We start from the raw sequence: 19286 nt of genomic DNA on the forward strand, positions 1-19286 counted from the left end.
CACGGGGATCCCCCGCCCCTCTTTCGCCCCCGATCCCCGGGTCGGCGCCACAGCCCGCACTGCGCTCCCCTCTGCCCCGGCACCTGAGGCAGGAACTTTTCCCTCTTCCCCGTTCAAACGTGCTGCCGTAAAGCACCCGTCTCCCCTGGCAACAAGGTTCCGGCCGAGAACTAGGTGTAGGAAGGTGATGTAAAAGTAAAACCACCCAGTGTCGTAAACCAGGTCCGGGGGGGAGGGGTGGGAGGGGAGGGAGGGAGGGGGAGGAGGTGACTGGAGCATTTAGACACAAGCGAGAGGATCATGGCGGATGGCCCCAGGTGTAAGCGCAGGAAGCAGGCGAACCCGAGGCGCAATAACGGTCAGTCAGCCCGTAGGGCAGCGGCCCGCTCCGCGCCGGGCCGGCTCCGGGGCCGGGCCGGGCCGGGCCGCCCGGAGTGCAGGGGGGACGGGAGAAGTAGAAAGTAATTTCCCTGCTGCTCCTCGCTGGGTGCCCGGCTCCCTCTGCACCGTTATATCCGCTACCTGGTGCCTCCCTCGCTCCCTCCCTCCGCGCTCGCTCCCTGCCTCCCTCCTCCGCCTAGTGGTGCCTCCTCGCTCAGCCGCCTGTCCGGGACCGTTACACGCTGCCTCCCCCACACGCCCGGCAGCGGCAGCACCTTCTCCTGCCGCTCCCCGGGGCTGCGGGTCCCCCCTCGCGGGGCTCCGAGCCCCTCGGGCGAGCGCGGGGAGGCTCGGCCGGCCCTGGCAGCCCAACTCCCAAACTTGTTACCTGGGTGCGAGAGAGAGCGAGCGGGGGCAGGCGCCTCCGCCCCGGGCGGGCAGCGTGCGCGCCCCGGGCCGGAGCGGGGCGCCCCCCTCGCTGCCGCCGGGGCGGCTGTCTCTGTCCCCAGCGGTACTTTCCCCGCGTGCTCGCGGGCTGGTGTGAGGCGTTACCTGGGGTGACTGGGACCCACCCGCGGAGTGGGGTGACGGAAGGGGGGGCTGCTGGCGCTCGGGGGCTGCGGGGCTGGCCCCGGCTGCGGCCCGGGGGGAGGCACTGGTGCGTACTGCAGTGCATTATCGATTTGCGGGGAAAACACCCTCACCCCCACGCCCGGGGGACCGCAGTGAGAGGGGAACCTCCCCCACCCCCCAAAATAGCCCGCTTGCTACTTTTGGAGCCGCCTTTACTGCAGCGCAAGTTTATTTCTGTTTGCGGCCGTTGACTGGGCTGTTTCTCCTCCCTAAAAAAGTCCCGATCTCTGCAGGATTGTCGGGACAAATAGGTTTCTGTCGGAGTGGCGGGGAAGGGAGGGTTTCTGTCGGAGTGGCGGGGGAGGGAATGCGATTCGGTGAAGTTTCTTCCCTTCCTTTGGCTTTGGAGGTACCTGTTTGTATAATAATGGGTGGTAACGGTTTGGCCAGGGGCCTCTCTGCTGTGTGTCTGAACTGCTGCAGTCTATATAAGGAATTACATTTACATTTCAGACTTAAGGGGCTGTTTTTTTGGTACGTGTGTTACTTCAAAACGCATTTTGAGGATAAATAGAGGGGGAATAAACGCTCATAACTCCTACTCCGTGTTTATCTTCAGAAAATAAGGAAACAGCTCTGTTGGTGGAGTAACTCTTTTTAATGGGATGTTAAACGGGAGGTTTTGTAACCGTCCTTGGCAATTTTAGGTTTTATGTGGCATTTCCTGTGTAGGGTCACGGATAGGAAGGCTTTCAGCTGTGATTCTTACCGCGTGAACAGTTTTTATTTTGTTTATTTTTAATATATTTGAGCGAGGGAATTGATGTTTCTGATCACTGCTTCGAATTGTTTAGGTATATAAATGCGTATGTAAACATTGGCCTTTTAAGGGACTAACAAGTTGATCTGATCGTTCTGAACTCGTGGCTCTCTTATTTTTACTGTAGGGAGATGTTTTTATTATAGCAAGTATCGGTGTATTTAAAATTGCAGTTTTTAATTTCCTGTTTTACGTCAGTACTTATATTTAGTTGATGTGGCTTTATTAAAGGTAAGTTTAGAAAGTGCTTTTCTCTTCCACCTTATTTAAAACGTTGATGATCAGAGAAAGGGGCTTTTCTTGTTGCTGACGACATGTGTGTGACATGTGAGTCTGAACCACCCAGTGTCTGTGCGGGAGCAGTAAACATGTTTACCTGAGCAGGAAAGAAAATGGATTTTATCTTAAAGATCCCGTGATATGAATATCATCGTCTTAAAGCATATCAACAGATGACTTGCGAGAGAGAGAGATTTTTTTTCCGAAAACCTAGCTTTTGGAATCAACGGGAAAAAGAGGTTCTCGATCGCTGCAGCAAATGGCAACTTGTGCAGGTAGAAAAAAAGATGGTGTTTAGTTTTCTCCTGCATGCATGTCAGCCCCCTCCTGTCTGCTGCTTTCATTCTCTAGGGAGGGATTTATTTACCACGCTTGCTGTCAGTGTTTTTTCCTTTGTGCTTAATATTAGAAAACAGATTTGAGGCTGTTTAGCACAAAACGTTTTGTCTGCAGCGTGCATCGCTTGCAGAAAACAAAAGGTGTATAGGGCCATTCAGGTGTCTTTCATCTTCGTCACTTTTGGTCCTCATCATTGCACCTTTTTGTTATCGGAGGCGTTTTATTCTTTATTAACTAATTTTGTTGTCTAGAATTTTTTTATTGCAAATTAAAAATAACTTCTTAAGATGTGTATTGAAGCATGCGGATAGGATAGATTATAGATGCTGGATAATAGAGATTTCTGGGCAGTGGGCTTATGTCTGACTTGCAAATATTTACTGAAGAAAATTGATAGAAAAAATGTTAAACCTTTAGCACAAATAAGTAACTGAAATTATTTCTGTGGCAAGCTTCTAAATGTACTATAGATAGAGATCTTTTTGTTAATCTAAGATTAAGGAACAGTAGATCCTCTAGGCACTGTGTTACTAGGCATATGCAGTAAATTAATTTGTACTCTGTTCCTTTCTCCCTCTACATCTCTTCCCCCTGCAGGACATTTTACTGGATGTCAGCAGTGTATGGCTAGAACACCAAACTGTGTACTCTAAACTTTAAAGCTGTTGCTCATGTAATGGAGGCACATACAAGCTCTAATTGATTTACCATGACTTTTTTGATGCTGTCAATTATCTACCTTTTTTAATTCTTTTTTTTAAAATACCTATCCTTTTCTCCTTTCTTCCCCTGTTGGGAGTCCAAACTTATGGCTGCCATTCTGGTACATTAACTCTGGATGGAAAGACAGCTGTACACCTTTCTGTCTCTGGAGCTAGTTCCTTTGCTGCCTTTTGAATACTGGATTCTACAGCCAATACTGGATTCTAGCGAAAGATCTGATTGTTGCCAGTGAAAGCTTTCTGGTAGAACCAATATCTGGCACTTCCAGTTCATTCCTCAATAAACCATTGATTAAAGAGCAGCATAACACACATAAAAAGATCCAAAGAATAAATGTCTATATAGTGTGTCTGTATAATTAGAATTAAATTACCAGACTATAAACAGTAGCAACACAAAGACTCTTGAGTGATTGTATGTTTTTTGTTTAGTATTTTTGTGCCGGTGAGGGGAGGAGGGACAGGAAGAAGGCCCTGATTCTTCAGTCTGATCTGCATGGACGTTACCCTTACATCTGTGTAGAGAGCCCTTTAGAAGTCAGTGGGTCCTGTGTAGGCACAGGGGTCCAACAGTGTGGTTCAATGTTCAGGCTCAGGGCCTAAGGATATTGTTTTGTCCCTATGGCTTTAGGTCACACCTCTTCAATTAAAGACTTTATTAGCATATTTAGCATGCATGTTGCTTAATTCTTATTTAAATGGTTGTTATGGTAATGATTAATAATGGTGGATGGTGAATGTCCTTTAAATTAAAAAGTCAGAAAGCAACAACTATTACTTATTTCTATCACAGTGTTTAAATAAACTTCTTCTGCAGGAGGGCTAAATGGACAGTCAACTCAAAATAGTAATTTTCAAAAAATGAGTTTAGACACAACTACAGACACCTTGTGAGCACTATATCTTACATTGAGTACCTTTACCAGCTTTTTGTGTTGGTAAAATATTTCCACTTTTAAAAAATATGTCTTTCTACATGCAGAGGAACATGTGAAACTTACTAGCCACACACTACAATCATGTTTACAAAATTAAAAATAAGGTGGATTTTTCTCTAACCTTGCACTTATACTAATACATAATATTACTTCTAACAATAATAGACAAACATTTTCAGGAAAGCTTTTTTATTAGTGACTAACCATTTTACAATTGTTTTTTTCTTCATTTACGATTTTATGATGTAATTATATATCTTCCGTATGCTAAAATACAGATTAAAAATAACACTGCTTCCAAATAAACCAAAAGTATGACATGGCTGTTACCTTCAAGGTGTTAACAACTGGCAGGATGTCAAGTGTTTGTGACACTTGGGATACTACTTTCTTTTTCATGCCTTTCTCCCCCCAACCTTCCCAATAGGTATCCTGTTTTCACTCCAGCATTAATTTAAACTTGCAATTTGGGAATTGAGGAATGTAGCCCAAGTTAAAATTCTAGGGACAGTGAACAGGTTCTGCTCAGCCAGTTGAATTAATCCAAAGAAATCCAGTATCTCATGTAAACTAAATGCAATTTTTGACCATTTGAAAATCAAATCCAGTTTTCTCCTTTTTAACTTTCTTCTGGATTGTTTGTGTCTAGTATAAAAATGGATGTAAAGCCTGTTATTTGAAGTTAATCGGCTTATTTACTTCTAATAGCAGAAATATTTTCACTTTAATTTTTACAGCACTTTTCAATGAAAAAACTGCAAGCAGACAAGCTTCTATGTAGAGGAATAGAAGTTTAAGTCTGACTATACGTTACAGAAGCTTAAATTAACTTCCTCAGCCTGGCATCAGCTTTCTTATATCAGGAGTTTAGATGTTTGGGGGAGGTGGGTGTTCAATTAATTGAATGAGTCTTTTGTTTTGAGTTACCTTTTATCATGTCAAATATTCCTCCCCATTGAGAGCGTGATAGGAGTCTTTCCATAGATCTCACTGGGCTCTGCATCAGGCTCTGTACGAGTGTCCCAGCTTCTGTTGACTTCTGAATTTGGGTTTTATGTTTTCAGTGGTTATCAGCCTGGTATCTAGATGAGCCTGTCTCCTTAATAATTGTATGTACAAAAGAAGATAAAGTTCAGGCAATTAAATTATTGGTAGAATTTATATTCTGTTTTAGGAGGGAGGTTAGAGGGACAGGACAGGTGAAGCAATATCTTTATTGGACCGATTTCTATTGGTGAGAGAGACAAAGTTTCAAGCTACACAGAGCTCTTCCTGAGGGAGGTGGCATAGTGTTGGTTCATCTGTTCTTAATTATTCTCTGTTAAGATTTGTATACTTATTATTTTTCTCATCATTTTACATATTTCAGGTATTGTGCCTTTGCACATGTGGAAATGACTACAGAAACATGGGAGATTCTCAGCAAGGGATATTGATGATTATAAAACCATTATTTACACTTCTATTCCTAGGGATGTTATATTCTTTCGTTATAGTCCTTTTTTTAAACTCACTTACATATATGTCACTAGCATTACAGTGACTGCAGTTTGGTGGCTTTTTTTTTAAATCCTTGAGCAAAATATCTGCTTGAGCAATTATTCAGAATACTTACAAGAGGAAACACTGCTAAGACTGAGACTATCCAACCTGCTGGTTTTAAAAAAGAAAACAAAAACAAACCCTCAGGTGCTCAAACCTTTAGCTGCAGCCACTATGTTAATAAAAATTAGTTGCTTTTAATTGGTTGCTGTATTTTTTACAAAGACGGAGACAAATGAGAGCTGATTATGCATATCACTTATTATGAGGCACACCTTCTTGTGACCATAGAAGTGCCACAAGTGCTATTAATGTTAAAAATGTTTATCTTTTGGAGTGCCTAGAGGTCCTGGTTGTGGTAGGCTCTACGCAAACACGGAAGACACAGTGTCTGCCCCAAAAAGATGAAACTCTGGAGAATTGGGTTCAATTCCTGGCTTTGCTACAGATTTCTTTGTGACCTTGAGCAAAGGGCCTAAAGCTACATTTTCAAATGTACCCACAAATAGGATCAAATTTTTAAAAGTTTCTTTGTAGGCACGTAAATAAGGAACTGATTTATAAAGGTGCTCGGCACCCAGCAGTTGCTATTTTGCCACATATAACCAGACTTTAAGAACTCTGCACCTGTTGTGCTGACCTGTCTTGAAAATTTAGCCAGTTCATATTGGTACCTAAATGGGAAGTGAGCTTTCTAGAAAAAATATAGCCCTTAAGTGATTTGCCCAAGGTCACACATGTAGACATGTGACCGGAATTGAACCCAGATCCCTTGAATCCCAGTCCATGTTTTGCCATCAAGAGTGTGCATCCTCTCTGGTGAAGGGAGAGCTTTAAAGAAAAGGGATGGATCTAGAATAAGAATTTGGCAAATGCCTATTAAATGCTTAGGAAGCCCCTTTGACTGACTTAAAGTCAATACATACAAATATTAAGTTCTGTTCCTACATATCAAGGTGCAGGTACCATACATGTCAAGCAGTGGTACTTAATCAAAACCAACTAAAAATGATTAATGAAAAAATTAGGACACTTTCTTCATGAATGACTCTTCCTACATTTAAAGTCGATGTGGAAGGAATGAGGAGCAAAAGTTCTGTACCTTGATTTTGCACAGCATAACAAGCAATAAATCTATTGCAAAACAGAGTGTAGGCAGGGACACTAATAAAATAAAATGAATGAGGGAATTGAACTGTAAAGAATGCTAACCAGTGTTTAACAGTCTAAATCTTCTCAGGTGTCCGAGTAGCTGGTGTGAGTCTTTACTTAGATGGTTAATATATGAGTTCTATCAGGGGAGGAGACTGCTTGACCTGCTCTTGGTCGACTGTGGCTCAGAGAGAGAGAGAGAGCACTATTGGATGGCTGGAATTGCTAGTTTCAGAACGCATCTGCCAGAAAAAAGTAGCAGCATGGTGGGTTTTTTCATTTTTAGGTATGAATTGGGTTGGAATCCACCTGTTCAAGGTAGGCACAATAAACATCTGCTGAATTATGTTTATTTTTAAAATTTCTAGCCCTCATTTCTAGCATGGCTGCATGCATAGTCATTCAAGTGTGAAAAGAGACAGCATAAATCTATTTGGTGATGTCTTCCTAAACTGTCTGGACATCTCCAGTATCATCACTGCTTGGTGGGGAGGGAAGAGAGGGAATTGCTACTTTTAGGACAGGGCAGCAGAGAAGGCCACTCTGAGGAGTAGGGTGGCCTGGTGAGGTGGTTGCTGGTTGTACAGTCACCACCAACGCTGGATCATGGGTTTGGGCGGAGGGCTGGCATCCTAACTGAGGAATATGTAGACTTGTGGGTGAAGTCAAGGGCATCATAAACTAATCTCTGGTGACAGGGGAACTGTCTTTTCATTCATTTACTGAAAAGGAGTGTAGTTTGATTGGGGTAGAGGGGATAACTGGTTGTAGGAAAACATTGGGAGGTGTTGAAGAAAAAGCTATTCCTTTACTCTTTTGTAGAGGGTGGGGAAATGGGAGCATTCCAACTGTCACTGAAGTTTGGTACCTTGCCTCTATGGTGGTCTATCCTGGTGATCTTTTCGTGAAAAGTATACACCCATCTCTTACAACATAGTGCCATTGGCTGGTTGTGCAATGGGAGACAATAGTATAAAATATTTTTTTGACATCAGTTGATCAGCTTATGCTTTGAAACACTAGGATTGCTAACCCTTAACTTTTCTCCTTACATGTTCTTCATGTAAATGGGCAATCTTTTAAAATCTCACCTGGCTATTGCCTCCAATATCCTGATTTAGTCAATCCCACAGGTTAATTATGAGATGCACAGGAGTTTCTCATCAGTCTTTAATCAGGTTTTTTTAGCTTTTGAATTTCAAGTGTGTCCTTTGTTTTTTAAATTATAGGAAAGAGTAACGGAAGTCCATGACTAGGTTGAAACCACTCATTGTTCTATATTGTTGTACTTCTGTATTCTCAGTCTCTCTCTCCACTTCAGACTAAATAACCATAGTCTTTTTAAAACTGCCTCTTTTATGAAAATGTCTTCTGTGTATGAATTTTTTTACTGATCTTTTTGTGCCTTTCTAATTTTTGCTGTGTTGGCTAGGATAAGTCCTATTTGGCAGCCCAGAAAAATGAAACTTCCTATTTGGTGAACAAGCTACAGACTTGCACTTAGATTCATGTGGGTACCCACAACTTACCTAGGTATTTACCTGGACCACCACCATCATAGTATTTAGCACCTCCCAAGTATTTAAAAACAATGTTAGCTTACAGAGTCCCCTGTTACGGTGATTGTGTCTGTGTCCCTGAATCCTTGTCTAAATATTTCATTACCAGCACTGTTGCCCTCTGAATGCATTTTCTCTTAAGGACTTTTGTTTTACACAAGAACTTGCTCTCCTTGGTCTTCTGGAGAGTGAAGGAGGAAAATAAAAGTAGTGAAACTCTAATTTTTATGTTTAAGACTGGTGGGGCAGTAAGGGTTTAATTTCATTTTCTTGATGGGGGAAGACTCTTCCCAGCACCTGGCCACAACGCACATTTTTCAAAATGTGGGGGCAAGGATAAAGGAGATGGTAATACAAAAGAGTCAGAAAAAGGCTTTTAGATTAGAGCCAGGTGCTGATATTTTTGAACTTCTTACCGGTCTCCACCACCATTCTTCTGGGTCAGTTCATCCTTATCTCCCAACCCAGCATTTCATGCTTCTCTCCAGTCATGTTTCATTTGACCTCTTGTCTCCCTTTCAGGGTGTTGTAAAATTGGTGTAAGTATCCTGGGTTTTCCAGCATGCCTTTTTGTTCTTAACATGTCTCCGTTTCTACTCCTGTTTCTAATGCTTGACCTGGTAGCTGGCAATAGTAGTATAGTGAAACTGGTGTAATCGTGATCTATCGCTCTGCTGCTCTTGTGGAGGACGTATTTACAGGGGCTGTTCTGGTGAAGAGTAAAAAGAGGGGATGTTGCTGACAAACAAGGGAGTGGGATAGTAGTTTCACCGATGGTCAAGTGAAAGAACACATCAGTACCCCTGCTGCCTGGTCCAGTGCTGAAAAATCAGTGCATTCAGGGCCTGGTTTGTGAATGCTTCCCATCTTTCTAGGAAAATCCCATTCACTAAATTGCATCTGATAGAGTAGTGTGGATGGATGATGGTGTCAGCTATGCCCACCCCCTTTTGTACAGAGGTTGCCAACATAGAGGAACTTTTGGAGGGAGTACAAAAAATAAGATTCCAAAATATCCACAAACAAATATGGTGGTAGCTTAAAGGGGTGGTGGTGGTGGGAAATGTTCTCCATCTGAAGGAATGGATTAGAGAAGAGACCCAGAAAAAAGGAGAAAATTGCTTTTGCGGGTTTGAGAGTTATTTTTGCTAAGATGAAGGTGGCAAGCTGGACTAGTAGTTCAAAGAAAATATTCTAACTAAACCCGCCAGCAAAACCAACATTGTGGCATTCTCCATCTGAAAATGTTTGGGAGAGTGGGAGACTCTGCTTCCCTTACTCCCAGATACATACTTAATTTGTGTCTGTGCACAGCTTCTCTCCACACTTCAGTCTGAGCGCCCCTGCCCCACCCCAGTCCCCTTTCAAGGTTGTCTTTTGAGATTTCTTTACCATCATTTTGTTTGTTAATTTTCCAAGGCTACATATCACAGTGACCATCAGTCAAACTAATTCTGGATTTGACTTCATCCAAAGACTGGCAAACATTTTCTTTGGTCCAGCCTTCTGCTCTGCTTTTCCTTAACAGAATTTTGCCTGTGCCTTGTTGCTCCTGTTGCTATCTAGCAGCAGCACCAGGAGTTGCAACAGAACAGAACTGATGTTCCCTCTCATTAGGTTCACTCTGTGGTTGCCATGAGGAAGTGTTGCGAGTAGCAAAAGCAAATCCCCAGATGCAGTTGATTCCTGCAGCAAAAGGGTGTGGATAGAAGAGAATACAGTGATTCTCTCTTGATGTCTACCTATTAACTTTCTCTCCCGTCAGAAGAGAACCTGATAGGATCTGTATCAATTTCTTTCTGCTTTTGAGGAAGTGTTCTAGGTTGTAGCAGAGATGAGGGGTGATCTTTTATGAGACCGTCGTGCAGGGGAATTTCAGAACTTTTGAGTGGTGAAAAGGGACTAGAAAAAATAGTTCCCATGCCAAAGTTAAACTCTTGTATTGTGAGGATTACTTCAGTGAGTCATCCACAGCTATACTTAAGTCTTTTGAGAGATTACAACTAATTCAGATACCATTAGTGAATTAGAAGCTCAAACTTTTGGTTCCAGTGTGTGTTTATACTCTGAATTTCATCTGTAGATTTGTTGTTTGTATTATAAAGTTTAAATAATTACAATATATACAGAAAGATTTTTTGCTAGTATCCTATACCTCTTACTTCATCTAATAAGAGATTGGCTTAAACTCTGCATGTTATAACATGGATAAACTACGCTTGCTCAGTTGGTAACGATAATGATACTGAACAAACCAAGACTAACGACTTCCATTTACGGAATCTGTTCTAATTCCTTGTCAGGGATGTCAAATCAAGGACGTTATAAAATTCTCCCTGTGGAATAATGTTCTTTAGTAACTTATTTGTGGGGGTTTTTTTGTTTTGTTTTTTTTGGTTTTGTTTTGGAGCCTTGTTTAGGGAAAGAGGAAACTTTCCATCCTATACATAGTGCCTTTCCCTACTTCCTCCTCATTCTATACAAGAACAAATAAAATAAATGGTTTGCATTTTTCTTGCAAACAGGCCTTTATTGGGTGTGGGTGAGAGAGATTTCCCTCTAAATTGTAGAACTTTTGTCTATTTTCTAAATGTTTTCAAAATCACCTCCAGAAAGTTCAGGAAATTGTAAAATTCATATTGCAATCTTTTTTTTTTACAAGTTTTTATTTTCTCTAACTGGACATTGCACCTTAAATTTCAACCTTCACCTCTAACCTATCCAATTTAGAACTTTGAATTTCTCAAACTTTTATAAGGATTTCTCTACAGAAACTTCCTGAGACTCCAGCTTTGGCATCCTACAGACATTGCTTGTGTTATAAAGACTTCTGTTCTCTTGATATTTACGCAAACTGCGGGAAAATCTTAACTGGTATCAGGCATTTCACTTAGATTTTTAATAGTCTAGGTTGAATAGGCTTAAAGAACTGCCATGTCTCCCACCAGCCTCCACAATACTAGGTGTGGTTGCAAGAAACAACGAGACAAGCTCCCCGTAGGAAGGTATTGGATGGTCCAGCAGGCACAAGAACCAGCAAGTATTGATGAATTTTTTTCTTCCCCCTTGTCTCTCTTGCCACACTAACTGTTGGCAGGAAATGCTAACAGCTTCAACAAATGGCTCTACTGCTGTTAGGCATACAAGATGCTGTTTTCAAAGATATTGACACACCTGACATTAAAAGCGGGTTTTGACACAGCAGCTTGCATCTGCTTCACTCCTTGTGTCCTAGCTTCCTTTTTAACATTAAGTAACTTAACGTTTTATATCGGTAAACTTTACCACTTCACTCATTTTTAATCTGTAGAGGAGCTTTGTGTAGTTTGAAAATTTCTGTTTCTTTCACCAGAAGAAGTTGGTCCAATAAACCACCTTGTGTCGCTAAAATATAAAGCAGTCTTGGTGCACTTCCACATCAACCTCTGTCCTCAGTGAGAAATAGCCGTTTTTGATTGTTCCTCTTACCCAGTTCTTAAAGTCTGACAGTAGATTTATGTCAGGTCTGTTCCCAACTCTTTCTAACAGCATCTCTTCAGAGACTGTATTAAATATTTTGAAAGTCTATATTTAATCCACCAGCTCCCCTTAATCCATTTTTTTTTTTTAAATTTAACTGGTAGAGGTATTCAAAGCAGCCACAACTTCTCCATTGTGCCAAGTGTGCTAGGTGCTTTACAGACTAATCTAGAGAGTAGGTCTTTGCTCCAGAGATGATACATTCTGAAAGGACAGGGATTAAACAAGGGATAGCAGAAGGAATGTGATGCAAAGTAGCACAATAGTATGGTTAAATAGAACAAGTGTCTTATTCCACTTTAATTTAGTGTTTTGTATATAGAAGTGTGGTTTATCTAATCTTACAGGCAGAGATGTTAAGGTTTTATAGGCCTTTTGGAAGGGGTATCAGATCTACTTGAAGGAATGAAGGCCAGAAGCATGGTGGATTGAGACAGGGATGCAGGTCACGGAAAGAAGATTTGGAACAGATAACTTTACTGGTTGGGTGGAACAAAGGGGTGTGCAGAAATACTCAGGAGTTAGTGTCTCAAGGCCTAAACAACCCAACCTGGTACCCTATCACAGCAGATCAGGGTTTCAAAGACTTGAGCATTTTCTGCTACCCATGTTCTTCCTAACCTCCACTCTCCACTAGAGCTTGGGGTGGAGGGAAGAGACTTTATTTGCTTTGTGGTAGGCTTGCAGCATCCAGCCAGCAGATGCTCTACTCCTGCGTTCTGCTGTAAATGAAGGAGACTTTCTGGACCTTACCTCCACTCATGAAGTGAGGGCAGTGTCTTTGAGAGTTTGTATTTGTGTCAATTGAACTGGCAAGTTAACATGAAACAGTTTGTTTTTGTTATGGAAGGAGTCAGATGCGTGAGGTTTGCAAAATTTTATTTCCAGTGTTTCATTTCACCTGAATGAAAGTCTAGTCTATCTTGGCATTTTGTTTTTAGTCCTTAAACTCTGACATATCAAAGCGTTTTCAAATTTCCACATGGAAAAGGATAGTGTTTAACCAGGAAGGATGATCTAGTAGTTAGAACACTGGCCTGAGATTTGGGCAACCTGGGTTCAACTCCCTGCTCTGGCAAAGACTTCCTGAGTGACCTTGGACAAGGCACTGAGGTCTTGTCTACCACCCTGGAGCAAACATTCACCTGTGTTTTGCCTGCCACGGATAGCTCAGTGGTTTGAGCATTGGCCTGCTAAACCCAGGGTTGTGAGTTCAATCCTTGAGGGGGCCATTTAGGGAGCTGGGGCAAAAATTGGGGATTGGTTCTGCTTTGAGCAGGGGGTTGGACTAGATGACCTCCTGAGGTCCCTTCCAACCCTGATATTCTATGATTCTATGATACATGAACTCTAGTTCATTGTCATTTAAGCACTAAGTTCTTGTTACTGTATAATGTAAGTATTTGTAACTCTTACTCTGTTTACCTCTTTGACAGGTATATCTTATGATCTCCTTACTCCCTGGCTGCTTTTCTCTTGGTCTAACCATAATTACGGTCATTCAAGATGCATCATTTTCATGTACATGAGACTCACTTTATGACCCTTCCAGATTTCATTGTGTCTTAAGTACCTCTACACCAGATTTTCCTTCAATCCTAGATCCTATTGTCAATACCCTTTCCCTCCCTCCTATTTCTATTTTTCTCTATTTTAAAGAGCGACTTTAGAATATGAAACCTACTGTTGATCTATCTGTGGTCCACAGAGAGCTGGCAGGGTACTCGGTGCTGCCTCCACCTCTTTCCTTAGATTTGTTTCTACAGACATCCAGGCTCTTTATGGCGTTGAAAAGTCTGGCTGTCTATATTTTAAATAAAGTAAAAAAAGCTAGAGACAAGGAAGAACTATCCTAGATGCCTTCTGTAGAGCAGCTTCTAGTGTGGGGAGGGGTGAGTGGGAGGAGAATGGAATCAAAGCTACTCATGGAGACTATATCAATTATTGGAACATTAAAAATACTTCTTTCCACATAGGCAATTGATGTAGTTTATATAGTCTCAAATTTAAAGAGAATGGTTCATACCACCGTCTTGGGAAGGGAGGTTGCCAGTGAGACTCTGTAAAATGTAAGCCAGGCTAATGAACTCTTGTGTTGGAGCCCTAGTAGATTTCTGTGAAGGCCAGGTTTAACACTTATGACTGTGGCCAACCTATGTTTGTTACTAAAGTCTCCCTGCTTTTCAAACTGAATTGGCGCTCTCAGAAGTGAATGTCCCAGTCGACTGAGTCTCAAATGCCCATACATGGAAGGAGGGAGGAAGGTGTCCAAAGATAACTGTGACCTTCAGCAAATAGGGGAATTGAATATGAAGGGGATAATATTCTACAACTGTTAGATGTGCAATTATAAAGATCACATGTAAAACTAGGGAGGTGGTAATGCTGCTTAATGTCACTTAATGTCGACTTGGTGTGTGACTTTTGCTAGAATGTTGTGCAGTGGTCCCCACATTTCAGAAAACCTATAGAAAAAGCAGAGAATACCGTACAAAGGAGGGATCAATTGCCTGAGGTTTTAAAAACTAATTAGGTTAGAAAGAACTCTTGCATTAAACAAAAAAGATAGATAATGGTAGAATAACTACCAAGGTAGGTGGTGTCCGAAGCACAATTATTGCAGATATTAAATCTATTGCAAAAATTTGTTAGTGGGAATTATATAGTGAATAATCCTCCTTTATAGGAGGTTAACTGTGTTATTTTCAGGCCCTGCTTCTCTTTTTTTCTCCTCACTACATAAAACATCAGTCACTCTGATACCGCTGCAGATATTGTGGTATACAATATGATTTTTTTCTCAATTGTCTAATCTCCTAACTCAACCAACTGGCAATGATGTCTTTCAAACAAGATGACTACATTTGTCACTCTCATTGAAACTGTCAAATTGAGTTTGAGAATACTGTTCTAAAACTTTGTTTTAACACTAGGTTCTGTCCACACTGGCTAGTCCAAACCACATTAAAAACTGGTTTTGTGGAGATAGCAAAATGCAGTTATAGTAAAACTCTATCCTTGGGCCTCTGGTCTGCGTAGGATCACCTTGTAATCTTACTTCTGGGGGAATTCTGCGCCATTGCGCATGCACAGAATTCATGTCCCCTGCAGATTTCTTTGCTTCCCTGCAGAAAAGTGACTTTCTGATGGGGAAGCAAAGGAAAGCCCCAAGAGTGCTCATGCAGCCTTCCCCAGCAGTATGTTTTGGGTGCTCAGGGCAGCCTACAGAGATGCAAATCACTGTGGGGCAGGGGGTGGGACTTGGGAAGACCCAGCTGGTGGCTCCTACCCTGCGCCAGGCTTAGCTGATAGTCCTGGCTGGGCTGGGGAGGGTGGGACTTCCTCTTCTCCTGCACAGCATCTAGGACTGGGTCAGATCCATCCCCAGATTTCTCCCGAGGCTTCAGAAAGCTCTGCAAACTTCCCCCCCGGCCCTCGCTTCCTGCACCCATTGCTCCTCAGCTGCAGGGGGAGGGATTGCTGTATGGGGAGCTGATCCTCCATCTGCCCAACCCCCATGCATCCAGATCCCCTCATACACAGAACCCCCTCAGCCGAGCTCCACTGCCCCTGGTCCAGTCACTTGCACCTGAATCCCCACTCCACTGAGCCCCAAGCAGCTGCATCTGGACCCCCTACTTACCCCCCACACACACCCCAGACCCCCTGCTGAGCTCTATCCCCACCACACCCAGACTCCCCACCCCCATTGAGCTCCAACCACCTTCACCTGGATCCCCTGCAGAGTCCCATTAGTCTTGCACCCAGAACCCGCTCCCCAACAAGCCCCGGTGCATCCAGATCCCCCCTGCACCCAGGTTACCCTACACAGAACCCTCTCAACCCACACCAAGCCTCTCCACACTTGGATCCTGCCAGGCTGAGCCTGCCTGCCCACACCCAGTGAACCTGGCACAGAGGGACAGGGCCCTGGGATGTTCCTGGGGCAGGCCCCGTCCTTGCACTGTATCAGGATTAGGTGCAGCCTCACTGCTGAGTCCATGCCCCGGGGCAGGGAGCTGCAGAGTGATCTCCCTGCTCTGTGCAGCCAGTGGCCTGTGCTCCCCAATGCCATACTGGAGCTTCCACATTTATTTGACAAATAAAATTTGCAGAATTTTGAAACATTGTGCACAGGATTTTATTTATTTTTTTTTTGGGTGCAGAATGCCCTCAGAAAATTGAAACAGAGTCAGATTCTGGCCTCTGCTCCAACAGCATATGGAGTTATGGTGATTGAAGAGTAATTCTCTCACTGTAGGGCGGATGCAAGTGACTCTGCGCTGCCCAGCAGCACCCCATGGGCACAAGAATAGGAGTGTGCTAGGGGACAGGAGCGGGCATTCTCAGTCATATGGAGATTCTGGACTGCAGAACCACTTGAGTAAGGCTGTCATGAGTTAAAGCAGCACAGGGCTGCTTTAAGTCATGGTGAGGCCACTTCAGCCTTCAGAGCAGTCCAGAATTCAGGTTGTGTAAAGCTGCCTTTCCTTCAGTACAGAATCTAGCCTATTGTAGCCACACACTATAGAAACTACAGATTTAAACATACCCTTTGTCAAGCATGAGTTTTGGAAGCCAGATGTACATACATTTTATTAAAAATAGTCTAATGAAGTCACTTTTAATCTGGAATAAAAGCGAATCTGAACTGGAAGTTCTTTGCTCAATGATTGTGCATTCAGAGAGCAATCGTGCAACTTGCTGAAGCGACAGCTAAACTCACACCTGTGTCTTTGGTAGCTGGGAGTGTGTGCGCTTCACAAAGGCATTAAAAAGAATAAATTATTTTCTTACATTACTGTGTTTTTTCCTCACCAATTATCAGTTGCCGTCTCCCCTCCTCTTTAACTTTGTAGCCATCCAGTCTGCTAGTGTTTCAAATTGCTCCATGCTAACTGTCGTCTTCAAAATGTATTGAACAGTTCTGTAAAAATTGACATTTGAGGTGACTTTTTAATTGACACTAGTTAGAAATCAGTGTGTTGCAGCTCTCCATTTCTATCAAAGTAACAAATATCCTGATAAGACAGGATAATTAAATCTGAATTTTATACTTGATCCAACTGACTAAGCTTTCATTTATACAGAAAATGCTTTCTGTATTTTTAGGGGCAAAGGGGCAATTGAATTATCTATTCAGGGCCTGCTTTCCACCAGTTCACAATATTAGTTGCTCTATAGCTGAACTGTATTAATAAAAATTGAGATGTGATTTTTTTATTCAGTTTTTGATTTCAGTTTTAACAGGAGTCTTATTTGGGATTTTTATCTGTACTTAGAGACAAAATTGTGCCGCTTGCTAAAAAAAAAAAAGGAAATCTAGTTTTGCTGGTTCATCTAAATGACATTCTTTGAATTAAATTTACCAAACATTCCATGAAATATTCTTGGCCAGCTCAAGCTCCCATGTCAGAGTCTCCATTACTGTAGATAGGGTTAAGCTAGTCCCCTTTTTAAATCTGAGTAAGCAGCAGCTGAAATACTGCTAAATGACCTTTGACATAGGAACCCATGAATGCCCCAAGTATGATTTCACTTTCACCATGTTCTTTGTGAACCTGAATGCTTGTCAAATCAGATGTGTGTTTAGACCTTTTCACTGAATGTGCCTGGAGGGGGAGAACAAAGCATGGGGTCAATTTGGCATAATCCCCACGTTTTATCTTTATTCTGTTATAGTGGCTTGTGGGGGATGGGGTAACTTTTCTTCCTAAGGTGAAAGTGCAAGCAGAGTGTAGGGAGGCTATCAGTCATTTCTTCTAGACTTTCTTCTCAACAACCTAGCTGGTCTCCTGTGATATACACAACTAATGTATGGCTGACTAGATTGCTGTTGATATGTAATGATTGCTATTTGCTTTACTCACCACTGTTATGTAATAGTAGCATCAATTGGCTAATTATGTGAAGTAAACAAATGTGTATATTTAACCTTGGATAACAGATGCAGAAGTCTGTACTAAACACTGCTTTCTTCTTGGCCTTGGAGCAGGAAGATGATTATTTGTGGTATATTAAAATGATAGGTAAACAGTTTGAATATCTTAAATTATTTTTATAAAGACTTGAGCAACTTAATATACATTTTTACTGTGTAATCTTCATTACATTTCCTTTTGCAGGTTTTTGGTTTTACTCAAAGTAGTGACTAAATTTTCAAAGCATGTAAGGTTTTGTTGTTTGGGAAACAAATAGTAGAGCTCCTCTCCTACTAAATTATTACGGTTCTTGTAATAGTATTTGGAGATTTTACTCCTGTAGTAGATTGACTTTGCAATAAAGGATATTGGTTTCTCTATTGAGCTTGAGTGGTCTGAATCTGTAAACGAGCCATTGTGTGGTAAAGTATGAGTGGATGGAGGAACTATGACAAAGGCTTAGTTACCTTTACAGTTTGTTCGCTGTACCTTGTACACTTTGTTTCAGAAGAAAAGCGCTATTCAGTGTCTTGTGTGAAAGATTACCTCCTCATACGCAAGGCTTGTGGGAAATTTCTCTCCAACATGTGGGTTTTCAACTTGTGTAGAGCTACACTGAATGCCTTTGGGATGTGACTTCAAACAGTTTTTTTTATATAAAACATCTTTAGACTGAGCATTTCCTAATTTGACACTTTGACAGTGAAAACAGAAATCAAACCTCAAGAGCACTTAAGAGGTGGAACATGTTAGTCACTAGCCCTTTTTAAAAACTTACTCTTCAGAAAAGATGCCTTTCCAAGGGACTCCTGAAATAGGAAATTGCTTTCACTGAGGTTAAAAATCTTGCTTTAATTTTGGGAGGAGGAAAACGCATTCAAATGTAAAGAGCTAATTAAGTATTGTCTTAACCAATTCTGGAAGAAAAACAAGTTTTTCTTAACTGCGATCTAAACCTCATCTGCTGTCCTCATTAAACCTGATAGTTGTCATAAACCCCATAAAAAATTACATGTTTCAGCATTGTATCTGGGTATATAACTGCTTTAGAAAACAAAGGGACAACTTTTGTTTCTTGTCTATATTAGCATTGCAGAGAATAAAACTTTTAAAATACACTTTAGAAAGCTTCTAGGTACATTTAGGAGGTGTGCTTCACTCAAAATATAACTATTATGGGGGTTAAAAATGTAACTATTCTTCCTCTTTGCCTCCAGTCACTGATTTTTTTTAAATTTATTTGACTGCAGTCCTCTTTGGCATTGAAGTGGGAAAGGGTGTGATGGGAGGGGGAGAGAGCTAGGCTCATTCCTGGCTAGCAGCCTCCTTCAAGAACTCTTATATTCTTTCCTCCCTGAGTCCTGTTCTTAGCCCCAAGCTTATCTTCTGCCCATCTGTATGAATAGCTGCTTTTCTTGTCTAAGAAGGTAATTCTGGGAAAGGATTAATACTACTAGGCTTCAGGGACATTTCCCAGAGGAGGATGATTAAGAAGCCCAGCCTGTCTCTGAGGCAGGCCTTGGCTCCATGAAAGCTCTTGC

At 41.9% G+C, this 19286-nt stretch overlaps 1 protein-coding gene across 2 annotated transcripts in view; it reads left to right on the forward strand.

The window, feature by feature from the left end:
• Positions 1-254: 254 nt before the first annotated feature.
• ZEB1 (zinc finger E-box binding homeobox 1) overlaps positions 255-19286 on the forward strand; it is a 209422-nt gene continuing 190390 nt past the window's right edge. Inside the window, exon 1 of one of the 2 annotated variants that reach the window (XM_073334398.1) lies at positions 255-358. In XM_073334398.1, the coding sequence (XP_073190499.1) occupies positions 301-358 (58 nt within the window). In that variant the 5' untranslated portion in view covers positions 255-300. Of the gene's footprint in view, positions 359-1396; positions 2329-19286 lie in introns of those variants that run through there. The other variant, XM_073334399.1, reaches the window with a different exon arrangement.

This window comes from Lepidochelys kempii, chromosome 2 (genome assembly GCF_965140285.1).
Source record: "Lepidochelys kempii isolate rLepKem1 chromosome 2, rLepKem1.hap1, whole genome shotgun sequence".
Taxonomy (NCBI): Eukaryota; Metazoa; Chordata; order Testudines; family Cheloniidae; genus Lepidochelys; species Lepidochelys kempii.